The sequence below is a fragment of the Taudactylus pleione genome, unplaced genomic scaffold (assembly GCF_031769625.1).
Source record: "Taudactylus pleione unplaced genomic scaffold, aTauple2 ptg000391l, whole genome shotgun sequence".
Lineage (NCBI taxonomy): Eukaryota > Metazoa > Chordata > Amphibia > Anura > Myobatrachidae > Taudactylus > Taudactylus pleione.
Window position 1 is genome coordinate 806,122 of NW_028284792.1, and position 23,637 is coordinate 829,758.

A 23,637-nucleotide genomic window follows, 5' to 3' on the forward strand; every position below is an offset into this window, starting at 1 on the left:
TTCTAAGGTTTTTAGGGTCTCTCGAGTTCTGGCTTTTCTACAGGCTGGATTAGACCTTGGTTTCCGCCTGGCCACATTGAGAGTACATGTTTCTGCGCAGTCAGTTTGGTTTCAGCGTAGAATTGCTCCCTTGCCGGATGTTAGAACGTTTTTGCAAGGTGTTCTCCATCTCCAACCACCTTTTGTTCCTCCGGTGAAACCGTGGGATTTATCGTTGGCTCTCAGGGTGCTCCCCCTTTGAGCCTTTGAATACAGTGGACCTGAAGTGGTTGACAGCGAAGACACTTTTTCTCCTCGCTATCACCTCAGCTCGCAGAGTCTCTGATTTGGCAACATTTTAGTGTCGCCCCCCCTCCATATTTGATCTTCCACAAGGATAGAGCTGTCATTCCTATGCAGGCAGGCTATCTATCAAAGGTGGTATCCCGTTTTCATATAAATGAAGAAATTTATGTTCTGGCTTTCAGATCTTCAAGCTTTTCTGCTGGTGAAGCTTCATTGGATGTGGTTTGAGACCTTCGGATCTACGTGGATCGTACCAACTCCATCAGGAAATCAGCTACACTTTTTGTTTTGTATGGCTTTCACAAATGTGGTTGGCCAGCTAACAAGCAGACTCTGGCTCGTTGGCTGCGTATGACTTATTCTCAAGTTTATACGCAGGCTTATCTCCCTGTTCCTAGCAGGGTGACAGCACATTCAACTCGGTCAGTAGGACCTTCGTGGGCATTTAGGCATGGTGCCTCGGCTGAACAGCTGTGCAAGGCAGCCACTTGGTCTTCCATCCATACCTTTATCAAATTCTATGCATTTGATACTTTTGCCTCCCACGATGCTTCCTTTGGGCGGCGGATCCCACTATCTGCTCAGGAGCATCTCCACACTTAAGGGAACTGCTTTAGGACATCCCCAAGGTAGTTCCTGCGGACCCTATGGACCCTGAAGAAGAAAATAAGAGTTATGGTAGACTCTTTTTCTTCAAGGTCCATAGGGTCCACAGGGCACCTGGCTTCAGTGGGATCTGCTCCTTCTTGTCACTGATTCCCTCTTTATTGTATGTGTCTTTCTATTGTAATGTGTACTTCCTTCTCCACTTTCATTATCCTGCCAATGGGCTTGTTTACAAACCTGTGGCCGGAGGTGGGGTATATATAGGGGACCCAGTGCATACTGGGACCAGAAAGAGTTGACTGTTTGTTGCAGGGTTTCCTCCAAACCACATATTCCCCAAGGTAGTTCCTGTGGACCTCGAAGAAAAAGAGTTATCAAAGGTAAGTCTACCATAACTCTTATTTTTGCTGAATATTGAAACTAAAATATTTTATTGATGAAATTTTATGGAACGTCTTATTCCTCTGCAAAATCTATTCATGTGAAATGTTGCAGCAACTTTGCTTATGTTAAGGGCATATTCAGATAAATGTAATTTATCACTAGAAAACCAGTGTTTATATTAATCCATCACCTGTAGTTTCTGATCTTGTTTTGTTTCTTGTTTTTTTTTTTTTTAAACGTTTGCAGTGGGTGCCCATAGAGAGGAGCAGGAAACTGATGACCAAAGGAGAAGCAGGGATTGCATCCGGAATGTCCAGCGAGTGTCGCCAAACCCGAGTTCTGATATTTACCTTCTCCGGAAGATGGTGGAGGAGATCTTTGATGTACTTTATAGTAAGAAATAAATGATTTTAACAAACAATAAGAAAAAATAAATAACAGGGTACATTTTCATACTGCATATGTGCATCACAATTTGTATGCGTACGTCCATATATAGTTTTTTCTATATTTTTTACTTATGTCCCCTTACGACTGGAGAGGTTTATGGAAGTAGATGTATTTATAATGGGTGCAGGGTGTGCGGTGCACACAGGCCCTTGCCTTCAGGGATGCCCCACTCCACAAACCCTTTACCCAGAGTATATTTACCTTGTGCCGGTAAGCGGGCCCCTCCTCCTCTGTAGCACCATCTTCCCATTGACATCTTCGGGAAGATGGCACCGCGCAGTGAGAGCAAAGACTCTGACACTGTGCCAGAGTCTATGCTCTCTTACCATCTTCCTGAATATCACTACAAAGATGGTGCCGCAGAGGAGTAGGAACTCGTTTGCTGGCACAAGGTAAGATGCAGGGGAGGGGGCACAGCTGCTCAGAGGAGGGGGCCGCTGCACATGGAGAACCTCAGATTTTAATATACCCCTGGGTATGGGAGAGAGAAGGGAAGGTCGGCATAGGCTGAGTACAGTAAGGGTGTGGCGACATAAATTATCCAGCTTAATCTTAAACTATATTATATGACGCTTGGGTGTCTATTCTCATTACTTAATTTACATTTCTATTTGGGCTACTGCAGATTAAATGATTGCCATTGGATTTTTAAAGAAAAAAAACATCTATATTGTTTCATTTGTATGTGTGTATGTATTTTATTATAACTTATATCAACTGTCAAGACACTTCTTAGGGTAATGCGACTTTAGCATTTACCACTAACACTTTGAAACCACATCTCTGTGCTATCCCTAAAACTATTATAGTGCAGAAGTAAACACACTCGCTTACCCTGGTGTATCACAAGATAAAGATTGACATACAGTCAGGTCCATAACTATTGGGACATTGACAGAATTTTCATATTTTGGCCTCTATTCACCACCACAATGGCTTTGAAATGAAACAAACAAGATGTGCTTTAACTGCAGACTTTCAGATTTAATTTGAGGGTAATTACATCCAAATCGGGTGAACGGTGTAGGAATTACAACGGTTTCTATATGTACCTCCCACTTTTTAAGGGGCCAAAAGTAATGGGACAAACTAAACAATCCTAAATCTAACTTTCACTTTTTAATACTTTTTTGCAAATCCTTTGCAGGCAATTACAGCCTGAAGTCTGGAACGCATAGACATCACCAGGCGCTGGGTGGTCATCCCAGGTGATGCTCTGCCAGGCCTCTACTGCAAATGTCTTCAGTTCCTGCTTGTTCTTGGGGCATTTTCCCTTCAGTTTTGTCTTCATCAAGTGAAATGCATGCTCAATCGGATTCAGGTCAGGGGATTGACTTGGCCATTGCATAACATTCCACTTTTTAGCCTTAAAAAACTCTTTGGTTGCTTTTGCAGTATGCTTCGGGTCATTGTCCATCTGCACTGTGAACCGCCGTCCAATGAGTTCTGAAGCATTTGACTGAATATGAGCATATAATATTGCCCGAAACACTTCAGAATTCATTCTGCTGCTTTTGTCAGCAGTCACATCATCAATAAATACAAGGGAACCAGTTCCATTGTCAGCCATACATGCCCACGCCATGACACTACCACCACCATGCTTCACTGATGAGGTGGTATGTTTTGGATCATGAGCAGTTCCTTTCCTTCTCTATACTCTTCTCTTCCCATCACTCTGGTACAAGTTGATCTTTGTCTCTTCTGTCCATAGGATGTTGTTCCAGAACTGTAATGGCTTTTTTAGATGTTGTTTGGCAAACTCTAATCTGGTCTTCCTGTTTTTGTGGCTCACCAATGGTTTGCATCTTGTGGTGAACCCTCTATATTAACTCTTGTGAAGTCTTCTCATGATTGTTGACTTTGACACATATACACCTACCTCCTGGAGAGTGTTCTTGATTTGGCCAACTGTTGTGAAGGGGTTTTTCTTCACCAGGGAAATAATTCTTCTGTCATCCACCACAGTTGTTTTCCTTGGTCTTCCGGGTTGCTGATCTCTCCGGTGCGTTCTTTCTTTTTAAGAATGTTCCAAACAGTTGATTTGGCCACACCTAATGTTTTTGCTATCTCTCTGATGGGTTTGTTTTTGATTTTTCAGCCTAATGATGGCTTGCTTCACTGATAGTGACAGCTCTTTGGATCTCATATTGAGAGTCGACAGCAACTGATTCCAAATGCAAATGTCACACCTAGAATCAACTCCAGACCTTTTACCTGCTTAATTGATAATGAAATAACGAGGGAATAGCCCACACCTGTCCATGAAATAGCTTTTGAGTTGATAGTCCCATTACTTTTGGCCCCTTAACAAGTGGGAGGCACATATTGAAACCATTGTAATTCCTACACCGTTCACCCGATTTGGATGTAATTACCCTCAAATTAAATCTGAAAGTATGCAGTTAAAGCACATCTTGTTTGTTTCATTTCAAAATCATTGTGGTGAAGAATAGAGGCCAAAATATGAAAATTCTGTCAATGTCCCAATATTTATGGACCTGACTGTATATGCATCTTTTCCTATGTACATTAAAAGCGCAAATGAATCCATCTATGAATGAGCCCAACCATGGTAATGTGCACTAGTTAAGCATGTGCTTAATCCTTTAGAATGTTTTTTATTTAGTTTTACAAAAGATTTTGAATTTGATCTTTGGTCATCAATTTTAAGTAAGTGCGTGTTTTATATTTTCTGTACATTTCCTGGAAGTAATTTTACTGTGTTCTGTATGAACCCAAATCTTAAGGGAACATTTTGTAAGTGTTTTGCTTTTGTCACAATAAATCTTGTGTACTAGGTACTATAGATGTTTAGTTATACATTATCTTGTCTCATTTTGCTTTTCTGTACTTCTGAAAATGCCCAGCCACGACAGGTTTATTAAAAATAATAACCAGGCACCTCATGTTCATATCAACTATGAAAACCAACAATGTGCTTGGAAGGACATTATGAGGAAATTCTGGTTATTCCTATAACAGTTTATAGTGATTAATTCATGTACACCCACATCTTCTGTGAAACGAAACCAAAAAATGGATCCCCATGAAGAGCTGACATATCAGCGAAGTTAAACTAATAAGATTGAGTAAATTGTGCATGTGCTCAAATGGAATAGGCATGCATTGCATCCCTTCTAGTTACTTCAGGACCCTGTCTACTCTGCTTCTCTAAGGAGAACAACTATGCAGCCTCAGCTTCCCCTGGTCCGTTTCCAATTTGCTGCAGTACACAAGTTAGCAAGCACTGCTGGAGCAAAACAGCACTCTGGGTGTGTGTCACAGACATGCAGCATCATCTTGCACCTGAGTCTGCTGACAGCTGCCTGTAGCCAGGTTAGGAAGGGGAGCCGCTGTCTTCGGGGCTTTTCATATGCTGCTGGGGTATTGATGGTGGGGCCTGGGAGTCCTTGTTCCTCCCAAAACATGCCCCTTCATTTGCTTAGTTATATGACAAGCAGGTCTCTCTGCTGCTGGATGGCAGAACATCTTATTACCCCCCCAGGACTGTGACTACACTGACTAAAGGGGCTCCAGACCCTCTCTTGCCCTGTGCAATGGGTGGTTTTCTCATTAAGTGTAGGATGGGAATCGCTCTTTGGGGCAAGACTAGACTTAGCTTTCTGCTTTTACCCTTCACGAGTCAATTCCTATGTCATAACAACATCTTGATATGGAGCAATCTTTTGATCTAGTAATACGGAAAGCGGAGCATTCCTCAGTTTTATGAATTGACAGACCGTCACTTACCGAAGCTAAATTAGAGGAAAGAGTGAAGACTGCAATAGGGGGTCTATGTAGCAAGCAAAAAGTCACTTAAATCATGCAGAAACGAAAGTTTCTGTTATGCCACGGGAGTGACTCTGAGGGTGTAAACTGATTATCGCCTTGAGGGCGGGTAAATCTTGGCAGGATGCGGCCGTTCTTCAGCTTTGAGAGCTGGATGATGTCTTGGCAGGATGGGCCTAAAGGCTGTTAAGATGAGGCGGCCTTTGGCCCGTGCAGCAGCCTTGAGGGCTGGTCGGCCTTGGCTAGTTGCGGCCTGTGGGCCGAAGGTGAGATGCAGCCTTGTGGCTCTGGAAGCAGCCTTGAGGGCTGGTCGGCCTTGGCTAGTTGCGGCCTGGGGGCCAGAGGTGAGATGCAGCCTTTGGGCTGTGGAAGCAGCCTTGAGGGCTGGTCGGCCTTGGCTAGTTGCGGCCTGAGGGTCGGAGGTGAGATGCAGCCTTTGGGCTGTGGAAGCAGCCTTGAGGGCTGGTCGGCCTTGGCTAGTTGCGGCCTGAGGGCCGGAGATGAGATGCAGCCTTTGGGCTGGTAAGTCTCTGATGGGATGAATACAAAGGGGTGACGTGTCACCGGGTTGACATTGGTGCAGGCATGCTGAATTGCGCAACAAGGACACTGGAGTGCTGCCAATGTCGCCAGGTTGACACTGGTGTAACAATACTGGATTGCGCCCTTGGGACCCTAAAGTGCAGCCAATGTCGCCACGTTGACACTGGCGTTGGTATACTGAATAATGTTCTGAGGATGCTGGAGTGCAGCCAATGTACCCGGGTTGACACTGGCAAGGATGTGTGGAATAGCGCTCTGAGGACGCTAAAGTGCAGCTAATGTTGCCAGGTTGACACAAGCCGCCGGATGCTAACATGCGCCTGGGGGTGCACTCTGTACCACTAGGATGGCACACGCGGCTGAGCGCAGAGATGCATGCTGTGCTGCCTGGATTCGAGCAGCACACAGCAGATGGAATGCAAACCATGCTGCCTGGATGGAACACAGTGGCCGAGGTAATTTATCACGACTGGAACAATGGAGAGCCTGGAACACTGGAACTCTACTTGCATACAGGAGACACAGTCACAAACCGGAACACGAAACTCTATCACCAGCATGAAGTGAAGGGCTGGCTGGAATTTAACAGAAACAGGGCCCAACCAGAGCAAGTCTCCCTAATGACAGACCAGTGAGCACCTGGGCTTTGCAGAGACAGGAGAATCAATCAGTGTGCACCTGTTAGTGCACACAGACAGGCAGTAATTACTGCAGAGGCTCAGCAGCAACTGGAACTGCTAACCACAGATCCAAACAGGAGGAAGGAGGAGACTTCAGCGAACACTTGTCCAGCGTTCGCCTCGCATGGTATTAGAAGTGCAGCGGCTTGTGACAGTTTCTGCATTATTTATATATCACAGTTATGTAGGAAAGGGTTAACGGAGAAGATAATGCAATTATCTTCTCCATTAATGTCCGACTCCTACTACATCACATTGTAGAGAACAAGTCATTGCTCTCTACAGCACCTAATGTTTTCTGCTAATTCATACTGCTCTCTCCCCCACACGCTCCCCTCTGGAAACTCAACCTGGGAAAAGTAAGAAATAAATTGGTAATAATTGCGATGATATTGTTAAATTGGCTGCAAATATTGGAGCCAATGTCGCGATTATTGTCAAATAGACCTGTAGAAATCCTAGATTTTGCAGAGGAAACCCCCTTCCTGAATTAAATTAAGCTGTAAATCCCTTTTATCTCAGCTGATGGATGACCATAAAAAATGGTGTGCATAAATTGCTACTTGTGAACATATAATATGTTATGTACTACAGCCACAAGTGTAGCTATACTATTTGATTTAATTTCAGATATTGTTTAGGGAGTTGCTCTCAATTTCTATAGAATTCTGTGTAACATTATTCTAAGCTGCATGATGAAGCACGATATTTACTGTACAGTTCAGAATAATTACTATACTTTAGAAGCGTTTTATTCATATTTTCTATTTGCACTCATATCATTCTCTATCAATGTGCATGTTCGTCTTTATCTAGTTATTAAAAATAAAGTGCATTTAAAAATTATATACAGTATGAAAGGACTGTTGACACTACTTTATAAATCTTAGCAGAGCGCTAACCAGTTCAAGCTGGATAGCAATTTGTCTAGTACTTTCTGTAGACAGAGTATAGTTTCAATTGAATTTGACAGGTTCAATGGCCATTAATCTGATTACAGTATAATCTTCAATTGAGCCTGTTTTAAATTGGTGGTTTGAATTTTACAGTTTTAGTTTTTAAATTAGTAAATATTTATTTTAAAATATTTATAAATATAATAGTGTCTTTAAATAATAGGTAAATGTTTTAACATTTTTTTTTAATTCAAACTACATATCAAAGCATACAAACCATCTTGAACAAGCTGCTAGATTTTCTTGAATTTAGCTCAATCTTATTTAAATTTTTTCAATCGATTGAAATTTTGTGAGAACGCAGGGTTTTCTTTCTTTCTTTTTACATATTTCTGCCAATTTAACAAACTGGGTTTTTAACTTTTTATATCTTTTTTAAATCAAGCACACAAGAGAAAACAAAACGCATAAAACATTACCAAGGTATTGTTGCTGACATTGGACCTGATTCAGACCCGCTCGCTAGATGCGATCACTTGCACCCAGCGTATGCAAATTCGGCTAAGTGACGGCATGGCAGACGCTCGCTCGGAAAGGCATTAGCACGCCCACTTTGTTTTGGTGAGCGATCACTTTGTCTCTATAGACGCCCTTTAGCTTATGAGGAGACGCCCACTAGCACACGTCATCTCCTGGAAGTGTATTAATACATTGGTACATCGAGGACAATTGGAAGCGATTGCAGTGCTTGTGGTTGCCTTACCTTACCACAAGCACTGCGAGGACTTCATTGTAAAAAACAGGCATGTGACGTGTACTATGACACTGGCTGTTAATTATGGACGCCTCTGAAACGGCGTTGAAACACTCAGGCATGCCTGCGTTCGCACCTCCACTCCCCCGTTAATAGAGTCCTGCTCCTGTTACCACCCACAAACGGCCTCTCCTGTCACTCATTACACTGGGGCGGGCGAGCGGATTCCGATCGCTCAGAGTAGTTTGCGCACGTGCAGTACGAAGCATACGCATGCTCGGTCGCTTGCCATGGCCGCGAACGAGCGAGCGGCCGCTTGCGAGTGGCTCTGAGTGAGCTCCATAGTACAAACAAGAGTAATGTTAGAGAGGAATAGTAAGAGGATTAACAGTAAATGTGCCCAACCAATTTATAAGACTGTAAAATAAAATAAATCACAATGCGTGGAGGCAGGAATATAGACATAAATAAGAAGAGGGGGAAATGGGAAGATAAATATAGGGAGGACTCCCGGATAGATGTTTGGAGACTAAGGGGAAACTGAGACCATCTATCCCACAGTTTATGAAATTTAGGATGGGCCACTTATGAATATCCGGTGGATCAGGAGCACATCATGAGCAAGTAGTGATAACTTTTGCTAGCGTAGACAGTCTCAGAACATAGCGGTAAATAATAGCATTAAACAATTACTCAATATCCAGGTCGAATAAACACAGTTTTACCTCTGCAGGTGGCAGTGCTCGGAAAGCAGATTGTGTATATATAACCAAACAAGCAGAAAAAAATTGTGAACCATAGGACAATCCCACAACAAATGCCAAAGATCACATTTAATGGCACAACATTTAGGACAATTAGTGAAAGTAGTCACATTAATATGGGCTAAGGTCACTATAGAGATAGGAAATAGTTTTCCTAACTGGTAATTGAAGAAGTATGACTTAAGAAGGGAAGGGAATACAAAAAAATAGGGTCCCTTAGAAACTGAGTTGGAGGTATCTATATAAGGCCATATGAAAAAGGCCATACTCCAGTAGTAGGTGTTCAAAGAATACAAAACACCATTATGAAACAGGTGATCAATTGTACGGACACCATAAGAAAGCTAATACCCTCCACACAAACAAAATTGTTTGCAAAACTAGCAAGGTCTAACACAATAAAGTAGGTTGATGCCCCCCGGTAAATTTGAAAAAAGTAGAATCTGTAAAGAAGACGGAGAACCTGTCCAATTACCGAGAAACCCCGTCAGTGTAGTATCAGAACCAACACTCAGCCAGGAGACCAGGTGCGCTAATTGAGAGAGAGAATAGTAAATTGAGAAGATCAAGGCTACCTGAAGATTTGGACCTACAGAGATTATGAAGCGCCATCCGACGCCTTCTGTCCCCCGTCCCCCCCGACATAAAAGAAGAAAGGGTAGAATCAATAAGGGAGAAAGTTTTCCTAGGGATAAAAAGAGGTGCATTTAGATCAGAGGTTTCCAAATGCGGTCCTCAAGGCTCCACAACAGTTCAGGTTTTAGAGATATCCATGGTTGGACACAGGTGACTTAATTAGTGCCTCAGCCAATTTGCTTTAACCACCTGTGTTTGGCAGTGGAGAACCCTAAAACCTGAACTGTTGGGGAGCCTTGAGGATCAGGTTTGTGAAACTCATTTAGGGTGAATATCCATAAAATAGATTTATGTGACCCATGACTGTGAGTGGAAGTTTTTTCCATACACAAATCTTTTTAAAATGAGCTGTAATGGACATAACATTATGAACCACAAAGTCAGCAGGATTGGGCGAAAATGGAGACACCCAGATACCGAAAGGAGAGAGTGCATTATAAAGCTCATGGAAATGTAGCAGAGGGAGGCAAAGAACCACTAAGAAGATAATATTAGATTTGGACCAATTAATCAATACTCCTGAGAAAAGACCAAAATCCTCAATGACCTGCATCAGATATTCCAGGGATTTGCAAGCATCAGGCAGGAAAAACAGCATATCAACCGTATAGAGAGCTATAGTGTCAACAACACAGCCAGCTCGTTGGCCCTGAAAACCATGGTCTGTGCGAAAGAGACATCAATAGCTAAAGTCAACAGCCCTGGTGAGTACCACATTCTACTTTAAAAGGGGCAGTAATATAACCATTGACATACACTTGGGTTCCCGGAGAAGAATAAAGGAGGCAGACAATCCGGCTTTAGCATCTCTGCTCACAAAAATCCTGTTTTGTTGCTCCATGTTCACAAAGCTAGGCTTAGGAAGGACTTTGAGCATTTGTACACCCTAACATTGCTAAGTTCTACAGTATGGAACTCAATTTTTAAGTCAACTGGTAAAAGATTTTTTGGGGAAGGAGTATTTGAGAATGCAGGCAGTACATAGCAAAAAAGGGGCAAGTTGCACACAGTGCATGGTGGTGCGAGTGGCATGACAAGGAGACTGTAGGTGTTGTTGGTAACTACGCACTACCATAACACTTGTCCTGGTGTTATATGCACTGGAGTTTCACTTCTGTTTAATTTTTTAATGCACTGGAGTAGACTCCTTTTTTAAATGATTGTTTTGCATCCAAAAAAACATATTTTTCTTAGCTTTAATTTGCTACCCTTGATCTGGCATGTAGAATGCAAATGCTAGACAGATTATAACTAATTGATCAGACCTTTCCATTGTCAAATCACATCTATTTCACTTTTTTTATGTTTTTACTAATATATTTTTTCTCATAGTCTCCTTTTATTGTACTTTGCACTATTTAGATGTTTTCTATAAAAACAGATGAACATTCTCTAAAAAAAAAAAAAAAATGTTTGATGTTTCTATGGAATCCTATTTAAACCTCTATGCAATCCTGCCTATAACCTCTATGGAATCCTGCCTATAACCTCTACACCTTATATGATACTAATTAGCGTTATGAATAGTCGCACACAGCAATAAACACTTTCAGACTTTGGTTGTGGTTCCGAAGCACAAAAAGTTATTATTCAGCATAAAAAAAGGTACTTAAACGCACATGATCTAGACAATACGTGCAAAGGTTACATTCAATATAGGTACAGTCAATGTACTTACGCCAGCGCACCGGTCCCAGTTACAGTCATCAATCCAGAAGCCTGCGGTCATCCAAGAAGAAGAATGGCTCCTAACTGGGACCAGTACACAGGCTATATACCCGAACTGATCTTGATAACAGCAATGTAGACAGACAAACATAATTCCATTGGTTCTTGCTCTTGGTCTTTGTAGTAAACTAGTTCATAGGGCAGTTCACTAGGGGTATGTCCCACTTCTTCAGATATTATTGTCTTTCTTTAATTGATTTAAATTAACCACAGGCTCAGCATACAAAGTTTTATATTTTTGTCCAATAAATCACTATGGTCCATAACTCCTGAAAGCAAGATCCGATTCCCTTGCCGATATAACCGGGTATCTGGAAATAGACGGGGTATCAGTCCAGTACCAAACATGAAATGTCTACGATGTTCTATACCATTAATATCAAATACATACATTTCACAACATTGCTGATATAAATAAAACCCTGAATATTAACCTAAAATACTGCGGAATCTTTTAATGTAATTGTGTGTATATTTGCACGCATTGTAAATACACATGCGATTGTCTATGTGCATGCATGCATTTATCATGAATTAATATATATATATATATATTTCTCTATGCTTTACTTGGTTTTGATATTATTTGTCTGGACTACAAAAATGACAGGCAATGGGGGTTTACACAGGTGATCAAAAGATGCCTGATGAGATCACAAAGGCAAGGCTAATTTGTTTAAGCCTCAGACTTAAATACAATGGTTTATTTAGCTTAACCATATCAGATACCAGGCCTACAATGGCTAACGATAGCTTAAATGCCTAACAATTGTTTCCAAATTCACTCTGAGTATATTAGTGTCTGTATTATACTTCAATTTTCATAGGCATACTGGTCTGTATGCAGAGCAAACGCTCACCATATCTTTGTGTATTTTCTAATTATTCGTCACAGACAAATCAACAAAACCTGTCTTGTCATCACTGAATATTTAATGTAAGGACTTTTAATTGTAGCTAAAATGGCATTTTGCGATCAGTTGTAAAATGACATCTTGTTTGCCATTTGCAAGATGGCATCGTGCAGATCCCGATTCTAACAGATTCTATCTTAGCCAATTATCCGGCTTCGACATTTCATAAATAACTTAATATGACACCACATTCCTTCCTTACCAGTTTGACAGCAGCCTCATATCACTTTCAACAACACGCTAGCTTAGCTACAGTACATGTTCACATACCTTCAAGTTCAGGTGTGTGAGGCTTTTGTAGCCAAAGACCAGTGCAGCACTTTAGCCATTTTGTATACCATTATTTTTTCATTCTGTATGACTCATTTTTTTACATATGATAAAGATCTAGGCACAATTTTAGTTCAAATATGTAGCACAAAAAGGAGTGGCAAAGAAACTCCGTTGTGGGGACACTATTATGTTAAAACTTTTAATGCAAAATATAAGATAATAACCTAAACGAAACACACAAATAAATATACAAAATCCCAGGTACCCGCATATAATCAGTATGAATAGAGAATTACTGTATATCACTCCACATAAATTCGCCAATGAAGAAGTGTACACTGTACCGTATATCGATGATGTTTGAATAGTCAATAATATGGAGGCAGATATATATCCCATAACTATCCCCACAATGGCCTGATTCAGAGGTGGCATGTACCTGTACTGTAATTCCACGGCCGATGGGTATCCTATTGAGATGCCCACCCGATGTGGGTAAAAATATGCACTATTGGTGAATACACCCGTCATGCCATTGGACATCGCACCTGAGAATCTCAGTGGGTCTATGGCCACCGGTGTCAGTGGAACTGCGTCTTTAGACGCGGTTCCTGATTCTGACATGCCGGCTGTCATTAGCCCCACCCCTCAGGAATTCCATGCAATTTCAGTATGCGTTCCCCGGCGGTAACCATCAGGAACCATGTGCGATGCTTACCGGACGAATGCACAAAATAAAAGCTTGATGTTTTACTAGCGTCCACCTCTGAGTCAGGTCCAATATCTCTGGTTACATAATTGTTGGGAATGTGGTGGGTTAGCTTCTCATAATAAAGGTACCAGTATAATACAACAAAATAATTAGTGGAAGTATAAAATCACAATAGATGTTAACACACTGTCCAATGTGTGATTTCAAATAACATATCTGATATATAATTTTTCAGCATGACAATAAATAATGTGTAGTCCTGAATAGATGTGTTGTTAGCCGACACGCATAGGAGCACCCAAGAACCACTGCACATTTCTGCCACCACCGTGACCCGCGCCCCCCCTCTGCCCGCCAGAGTCTCCTCATTCTTGGCGAGTTGAGCGCACAGCAGTCCGGAGCCGTTTGTTTCCCTTACGGCCCGCGACCTCTCGCGAGATCGCGGCGCTGCATGGGATTCGGCATACGGACTCTGTGGGGACCAAGCCTGCAACTGTTTTAGCGGCAGTTGCTGGAATACGGCCCTACCATCGGCGGAAACAGAGAGGAAGCCGGGACCCACAGGGCAGAACGGAACCGGACCAGGAACCACTCCGTGTTCATTAGAAGGTGAGGCCTCACCAGGACTCTAACTATTAATAGACTATCCACGGACCATTATTTTGGTCTGCTTGTATTTACCATTCTGAATTTGACTTTTTTACAGACTTTGACTTTGGTTTTTTAGGTACAATGGGGTGTGGGACACCCTCCCTCTGTACCCTGCATTTGCCAGTTACTGAACGCTTTTTCACTACTGACCCCTCATTAGTATTGGTTTCCTTTTCACCCATATTTAATCCAATACATCATCCCCCCTCCCTACATATTGTGCTTGGTTATTCACAGTTATCACAATTTGTGATCCAGAGCACTTACAGAATAATTAATAAATGTAATATATGTTAGGACCACTAGAGTGTTATTAAACCTAAAAATTCTCTGGAAATAATTAGCTTTAGAACTCGCATGGAGTTCTACCTAATTATAGGTGGAATTCATCATTCCACCTCTCCATAAGTATCTATTCCGAAAAGCTGTCATTTTTGCGATGACAGCTTTTCGGGAAATAGATACTTTTCCCTGCCTACACTACCTTATCGCATCTGGAAACAGTGCTGCGCATGCGCTGTTACATCTGTAAAACCAGCGCATGCGCAGCACTGCCTACAGATGCGTTAAGTTTGTGTACCCCTCCCCCCTCCGCTCACCTCCCCCCCCGACTTACCTGTCCGCGCAGCAGCCTCCGGCTCCGTCCTGCTGGTCTGTCATGTGGTTTCCTAGCAGACCACATGACAGATTAGAAAAGAAAAAAAAACTTTTTTTTTTTTTTTGTCTAAACTTTCTTGTTCTCTGCTGGGGAGCACACATGTCCGACCAGCCTCCGGAGCCTGAGGACGGAGCAGAGCGCCGGAGGGACTCGTCGGGGGACCTGCACACGCGGATACAGGTAAGTTTCACCTGCTATTCGCCATCTCACAGTGGCGAATAGTAACTGCATCAAATTCCGAAAATTTATAATTTTCGGAATTTGATCAATACCACAATTTCCACATCCCCATACTAATGTATGGGGAGTGTGGAAATTAACGCAGGGGAACTTAGCAAGGAGATATCTGTGATATCTCCTGTGCTGTGGCTACATGAATACCAAAATAACGTTATTTAAGGAAAATGTCCTTAAAAGCGTTATTTCAATGTTGATGAATAGGCCCCTCTGTCATTTATATATGGTATCATTTGTACACCATTTCCGGAGCGCAGTCCCACTTTTTGATACATGTGTGAGTTCACACATGGGTCATTCCCAGTTACAATTGATATAGTTAGACCTTGGGTAGTCTAACATTGGGATTTGCAGCACCTTTGTTCATTCACATTTCCCTTATAAATAAAGCGAGCACCGATCTAAATTAATATAGTGTTGCAGAGGCAGGCTAGAATTCAAACAATAGTACATTTTCAAATAAGTATGAGGCGAATATAACAGTGTTTATTGTAGAGTAATAACTGAAATAGTTACTCGATATCTTACTGCAGACACCAATGAAATCAGATGTTTATATCCATAAACAGTATCCTCAATGTTTTAAATGTAGACAAGGTAAATAAACCACTGTGCATAGATGTATATAATAGGTATAGACAAGTTACAAAGAGACTCATGTCAGTGAATGTGAAGGTTGTACTTTCAACCGTATACTGTGAGCATTGGACAGTTTGATGAGATTGTAAGCTTCCAAGCAGGGCCCTCTTTCCTTTATGTACAGTATGTCTTTTACGTATGTCTTTTATGTATGTATGTCTTTTACAACCCAGTAAAATATTAATGTTGATTCAAATTGTAAAGCACAACGGAATTTGCTGCGGTATACAAGAAACTGTTAAAAAATAATAATAAATAAATGAGTGAACTTACATTAACTCCTAATGAGTAAAGGAAGTATGGCTACTGCTTTTAGCTTTATTATTTGCCTATATCCCAGCTAATGAGTGGGCACATAAAGCAAAAAGTATAGTAAGAAAATGAAAAGATTTAAAAAAAAAACAAAACAAAAAAACAACAACTGCGTAATACCCTGCCCCCTGCCATGTGCCTATAGGCAGTGAATGTGTATGTGGGAAATATATGCAGTGTGCAATATTTGAATATAATAGATGACTCCACACCATAGTCTGCCTGGAGGATATATTAACAAAGTAGCAGTTCCTCACAATGAGCAGGTGTAGTGTTTAGTAAAAATCAGTTAGAGCATTACCTTTAGAAATCAGAGCAGTATCTGCAGGTGTCAGAGCGGTGAGGGGGGATGGAGTCCCTGTTCTTGATTGCTTGCTCATGTTATGGTTGAATCCTTTTCTTATATTTACCTTATTCAGATTCAATAAGGTTTTGAACTGCGATAGTAGGTGGAATGGGGATGTATTCATAATGTTGATATCTACAATGTCAATACCACAAATTCTACAGTTATGATGTCGACATTTTAAAATGGCAACATTGACCATGATGGCATCTGCAGAATGCCAATGTGATATGTCAACGTTCTGCAAGGACCTGAAGCTGAGAGTTCTGGTTAGCCACTAGGGGGAGGGTTAGGGTTGGGCACTAGGGGGAGAGTTCGGGTTAGGCTACAGGAAGGTAGGTAAGGGTTAAGATCGGTACACACTGGCAGATATATTGGCCGATCAATTCACCAGCCAATATTTTGTGTGCGCGTCGGCCATTGTGTGCCAGCGATATGTCTGTGAACGATGTTTTCCACAGACATATCGCGCGGCTGTGCTGCACAGTCGATGGCAGATAGATCTGTCCATCGTGCTGTGTGTACGGGCGATCAGCCGACCACCCGTACACGTGCAGCGGGGTTGCGGCGTGACCCCTGGCCAGTGGGACCCGCGGCCAGATAACAGATGATGGTTGTTCAATGTGTATGAACAACCATCATCTGCAGATATCTTTTTAGGGTTGTACCCAGCTTAGGCACTAGGGGAGGGTAAGAGATATACTGTCCGCTGGAAGCACTGCTGGATCCACCTGGTAGTCATCACCTGACTACCGGACCTAGATAACACCACTGGAGCAGCAGGACCCGCCGTACCAGCAAGTCACCACTAGACAACTAGGGATTTTTTGTTGACATTGTAATCATGTTGACATTTATACAGTGTCGACATAATCAACGTCGATATGCTGCATGTCAACATTACAACATATACCACACCCAACGAAATGCAAGAGAGAGTGGCCTTGGGGAGTACAAAATGTAGATCAAGATCTGCCTACCCTTTACTACTTCACAGGAGATGCCACTGTTACAATTCTAATGCTCTGCTTGGCTACAGTTTGTTCTGACCCCACCCACAATATCACACACTTGCCTGTGTCCCTAGTGTGTTCCTGTGTATTAAGAATGCATACAATACTGTATGTGCTCTGGACCAAGTAAAATGTACCTATAATACTGAGCCCATCTGGAAGGTTTCTGGATGCCCTTCTTTGCCCAACTTCTCTAGAGCTGGGATTCAAACCAAATTAACTATTGACACCATTTGTGCTGAATAAACAACCTTTTAAAAATGGTCTGACGTTAAGAAGTGAGGACATTAATTTACAGTACATAGAATAAGATTAGTTAATGGGGTGCTAGAGGCAATTTATTTTATTTCCCCTTCCCACAGCATAGCGCAAAAGCCCTGTATACGTATTATAATGAGACCACTGAATATCTGTATCTGCACCTGTGCTCTTTACCGGGGAGAAACATGAAAAAATAAGCAAGTGCCCCAGGACACAACTGGCTCCTTGTTAATTCTTCTGCTCAGTACACCAGAACTAAATAGAAATTGTGCCTTGGTAATTCTGACAATTTCATGTTTGGCCTGTACCTGATGGAATTATATACTGCACAAAGAGAAGTAAATACAACTCCAAGAAGCAAAACAAACTTTAAACCTTTTTGGTTATTTCTTATATATTTCTTCAGTAATGAACCTCTTAATGTGTAGTAAAACAAAATGTCTTTGTTTTAGGTGAAGCTTTGGGAATGTCAAATGTTGTTCCTGTGCCATATGAAAAGATTATAAAGAATAATGGTTCATTAGTGGTGCTTGGCTTACCTGATGGGATCCACTTCCAGAAGCCTTCTGAATATAACCTTAAAAGCCTAATGCTTATTTTAGAGCATAGTCACCACATCCGATTTAAGCTGAAGAGGTAAGTAGCCAAATCTTCTCACTTGCATCAATCACTCATTGTAGTTCTGTGTTACTGAAGGACAACTGGAGTCTCTAGAGATACATGTGGCCCTTAAAGCTTTCATTTTGCAGCCCCCAGTTTATGCTGCTTTGTTTGTCATAGCTGTAACAGTTGTTTAAAAGGTTTGTGGATAAATGTATTGATGTAACTTATTGCTGTGGTAATGTGCAGGCCCGTTTTAAGGTCAGAGGGTCCTGTATGCGCATACTTGCCTACTTTTGAAACTAGTTTCAGGGAGATTGGAGATGGCAGTAGAATGCGCCGTTCGTAGGTGAGGGGGCACGGTCCGCTCTACCCAAGGGGCGTGTCTAGCTCCACCTATGGGCATATATATTCCTATAAGCGGACACCCTGGCTCCCCTACTGACATTAATATATCTCTGCCCTGCCACATTGACATAAATACTCCATCTCCCCGTCACATTCACATTAATAGATCCCCTCCACACACACACATTCACATGAATGGATCCCCTCCACACACACACATTCACATTAATAGATCCCCTCCACACGCACGCACACATTCACATTAATAGATCCCCTACACACACACATTCACATTAATAGAACACACACATTAATAGATTCCCCCACACACACATTCACATTAAAAGATCCCCTCCATTCACATTAATAGATCCTCTCCACACATTTACATGAATAGATTCTGACACACACACACACACACACACACAGATCTCCCCCACCCTCCCCTCTCCGCTCCCGCAGAACTGACATCAATAGATTTTGCCGGAGCTGCAGTGAGCTCTGAAACACTCTGTGTTTCATGCTGCTCTTCGTTCCTACGGCGTCGGCTCCTCATCCTTCCGTCCGCCACTGGCTGGCCAGGGAATGCATCAGTCTCTCCCAGCAATCTGTCTGTGTTTGGCTGGTACATGAGCTGGGTGCAGGGGGAGGCATGCTCGGGAGGAGTCTTCGAGCACAGTAGCAACCACACTCCTAAGAGGCCACCACTGCCACCTCCACTGGCAATGCTGCGTCTGCTGCTGGTTCCTCCGCTGAAGCCGCCAGTCACACAGCCCAACTGCGCAGTGATGATAGGGTTAGGTCTAGAGTTGGGTGCTGCAAAGGACCTCTGACGTCACACCCACGTGACCCTCGACCAAAGGGGGAGGGGCAATGATCCAAATGGGGGGCCACAAGTTGCCCCTCGCGGGCTCGCTTCGCTCGCCATGCTTGGGCACGGTGGCTCGCTACGCTCGGCACAAAAATATATTCCCCCACGTGGATGGTAATATTGGAGCGGTCACGTGGTTGCAACGTCAGAGAGGTCCTTTCCCCAACTAGGAACCGTGATGATAGGCGCCCACCACTACCCATAACACCGTGGTGGACGGCCTTTAAATAACATCACATGGTGCAGGACCCGCCCCCAAGCATCTCCGGGCTCGCCCTTTTGCAGTCCAGATTTTAATGGGGGTGGGTGGGTTGGAGTAACGCTTGGATTTTTCCGGGGCAGCGGCAATCTGTGTTAGAAATTGGGAGCATGGGCAAGCCTGCCAACATGGCCCATGATATGTATCAAGTTGTCCATCAATGACCTACATCATTAGTCCTTGGTTCCATCCATCGCTGTCACCAGCTTTTTAGAATTTCTTTCTATTTCTTACTTGAGCTGGTTTTATGAAAATTACATTGTTACTGGTCCATTCACATGTTGCTGAAATACTGACGTCCGCTAGGCCTGATGACTGACTATTGGATATCTCCGTCACTATTGTCTAGACACAATCTAAAGAATTAAAAATACCTGTATCCTTTGTGGAATAACTGCTATGCTTTCATTTGGTTTTTAAAGTACTTTTTTATTATTGTATACCAATATAAGAGTACTTGTGTATTATGTCATGAGTAGGAAAGAGACAACTTTTTGCATTGTCTTTTTTTCACAAACAATTTAAAAATATGTATGTGTTTTCAGCAGGTTGATATTTAGATTATTTGTCAACAGAGATTAACCTGAGGTTATGCTTAGATTTTAGAACATTATAATGCATAAAGGTTAATAATATCTTTATACATTTCTGTACAAAGTAATTTAATGAACAGTGAATTGTGATGTCAGATCTCACTAGGTGTAAAATTATTATGCAAATCAACCTCTTCACTTCAATGCTGCTGAGATTCTCCTACCTGAATTCAGAAGTTAATTAAAAAAGCAATTAAATACATTATACGTTATAAGTACCCTACACTGTCTGTACTTTGCCTATACTTTTTAACGACTGTTATTGACCTATGTATATGTGAACTTCAGATTAATCACTTGTAGACGTACATACCGGTATTATATTTGGTCTTGTTTATGATTTATATTGTGCAACGTTTTCTGATATAGAGCAATTGAAGAATCCAGCATAGAATCAAAGCCTTGTTCAGACTTCAGCTGTTCTGCTGTCATCACAAAGGCCGTTCCAGAAACAGGTCCAAGTCCCAAAGTCTCCAAACCATCTAACCAGGAGACTCCATCCAGTGTACCAAACTTCATGTACAATGTCCCCCTACCCAGTCAGCATTGTATAGAGCTGAAGCAGGAGGTACACTCTAATCTGCCTGCACAGAACGCGGCCTGTGATGCAGCACCCCACAAGTCACCAGGAGAGCAGAAGCAGGACTCCTCAGAATGCTCTGGTGAGGACACGGTCGAGTTCCTGGCAATAGTATATGTTCACATTACTTGATCAATTGTTTTGAACTTTTTAAAAATCACATTTTAAAATCCTGCTGTGAATTTTCCACCATGTTCCCATTTTCTAAGTAGGATTACAAAGGGAAATAGAGTGTAGTGCAGCACATTGGTTTCTAAATGTTGTTGGTACCCATAACATTTCATTACCTACAAATCAGATCTGAAGGAAAGGTTTATACCTTTTTCTCTAATTGAATTATAAGATCTCCAGAATGTGGATTCATTCATGCTCTTTATGGATGAAAGATAACATTTAAAGGACAGTTATACTCCTGCTTCCCCGGGGCCTCCTTCCTCTGCTTCTGGTGAGAGCATGCCGTATCCAGTAAGTGTGTGCAGAGAGAGCCACAACAGAGGGCCCTGTCACACCCACCCACAACAATGTCATGCCACTGCTGTAGTCTGCTGACATAAACATATTTGAAAGCCCATTATCAATAGAGGAGCCAGTAGGATTTGTGTGTTATAGTGGTTAATACCTTTTTATAAGATAATAACAGTCGCCATGTCTAAAAAAAAATATAAACTGTTCTGCAGCTGTACAGGTTTTGGCAGAGGGCTGCAGTTACAGTATACACAAGCCATTATATAGCCACCTTTTATGTGTGGGTGCAGGGCTGACAGAACACAGCAGAGGAATCATTAGGGGGGCCTTTAGAGAAACAGATGGACAGCGTACATGGGCTTTTATGAAAAATCTATGGCAAATAATTAGTGCAGACACTTTTAGCCATTATTGATTTGTCCTGAATTTCTTACTCTGGGCCTAACACGGTTGTGGTTCAAACCCTGCACGGATCGTACACACGTTGTACTGTTCCTCTTCTTTGTCTCTATTGTACTTAGGTCTTCCTGCCTAAATGACAAATTGTTACAATAAATAATAACACATTTACTTGTTCAGCGTGGGGTAAGAGCTTCCATTTACATGAAAAACAATGTGCACCATGCAGTCATATCTAATATCATTCAATTTTCCATTGTGAAGGTTAGCTCCCATCTGCCTTGTAATACAGGATGATGCTAACTTACAGTTTTACTCCTTGAATGCAGGACAGCAATCTTCTGCAGCAAGTAACAGTCTCAGACAAAATGTGCAAGCCTCGAAACGCGTGCTGTTTTCAATAGTACATGATAAAACAGGTTAGTCAGTGTATAATGTTTGACTTTATAAACAATCATTAATTACTGTTATAGGTGCAAACTAATAGGGAACGTGAGCTGGGTTTTGACCGTCGTGAGACAGGTTAGTTTTACCCTACTGATGAGGTGTTGTCGCCATAGTAATCCTCATTTATCTAACTGGATATTATTTAAAGAATTACCTGTAAATGGGCTGGATTAAATCACTATTTAAATATATAAATTCTATAGCAGAAGTTCTCTCTGGGTCTTATCTACCATAGCTGAAAGATTCACATTTTTATTGTTTTCAAATAAGCCTCTATATTTACCAGTTGTGCAGGCCTTACTTCTACCACTGAGCAGTAAGTCTTAAAGCCTCTATACCAATAACATGTCTGTGAGCCTCTCATAAGTTTAATAAAAACTAGATTGATTGTTGAGTAATTTGTAATAAAAGAAATAGTCGCCCAAGCTGCCATGCAGTAAGTGACCTTCGAGTTTCGGAGGACTGCATTTCTGCAGCTGGTGACTGAACCTGGGGGAGTTTAGCTGGCCATATCCCTTAAGATTATCTTTCCAACTAGTTGGCTGTTTCGAATGAAAATCTGGTAATGTACGGGAGGAAATGACAATCGGCGGTTTGCTCACAAATGCAGCAGAACAGACAAAAACGGTTGATCAGACAAATTGGTTGAATCAAACGGATTTAACAAACAACCGTTTTTGTCTCTTTTCCAGTGTTTAAGAGCAAATGGTCAATTGTCAGAAAGGTAAAGTATAAGACGCAGATTTTGTGAAGAAATGTGACTACTGCAGGTAACATATATTAGCTTTAACTGATTCAAGAAATTAAAAAGTATTTGTCTGAACTATGGGACTGATTAAGTAAGGATCACTAAAGCAATAGCAATTTCGCACGCAGTTTCACTGCGAACAAATGCTAATGATTGCAATCGCAATTCCATACACGGCCTAACATAAGGATGCCCACTTTACCTTACACACATCCGTAATACTTAGCAAGACTGCAAAACCATTGGTAACATCGAGTACCATCACAGCCTCACGCACACTTGCACAAGCTCTGACCTCACTCAGCAATTTCTAACCTCATCGCACGCAGTGAAAGCCCAAGCTGCAAATGGCATCGCAGTGGATCATTTATGCACACCCCTGCAACAGCATTCAAATGCACTGGCACACATGCGTTTCGCCAACCAGCCCCCGTCCCCACCCCCAAACGGTACATCCTGTCAATCACTCTGTGATGGGTCTGCGTAGTCCCTAGTCCCGATCGCAGTGCAGTCTTTGCGCACTGCGATGCATGTGCAGAACGCAACAATCGTCCGATTGCGTGCATATTCGCAGTTGCAGTCGCTAGTGAATCAGACCCTATGTGGAAACATTTCTGTAGACCTCTTTTTAGATTAGAACCTCTATAGTAATAGTCCCAGCTTTGATACCCAGAAGCCCTATCTGTGGCATTAAGATACTTTCCTGACCAGATCCACCAATGGGAAAAGTGAAAAAAGGCTAAAAGTTTTTTCTTCTATGTATAAAGTATTTACTATATGTTATTGTTTTTTA

The 23,637-nt window shown here is 41.9% G+C and overlaps 1 protein-coding gene across 4 annotated transcripts in view; it reads left to right on the plus strand.

Annotated features, from left to right (window-relative positions):
• The window catches only part of GTF2IRD1 (GTF2I repeat domain containing 1), a 128,211-nt gene that overhangs the window by 65,497 nt on the left and 39,077 nt on the right, over nucleotides 1-23,637 (plus strand). For all 4 annotated transcript variants that reach the window (XM_088445896.1, XM_088445898.1, XM_088445899.1 and 1 more), the window contains exons 4-7: nucleotides 1,522-1,668; nucleotides 17,987-18,170; nucleotides 20,575-20,867; nucleotides 21,979-22,068. In XM_088445896.1, the coding sequence (XP_088302022.1) occupies nucleotides 1,522-1,668; nucleotides 17,987-18,170; nucleotides 20,575-20,867; nucleotides 21,979-22,068 (714 nt within the window). The remainder of the gene's footprint in view (nucleotides 1-1,521; nucleotides 1,669-17,986; nucleotides 18,171-20,574; nucleotides 20,868-21,978; nucleotides 22,069-23,637) is intronic.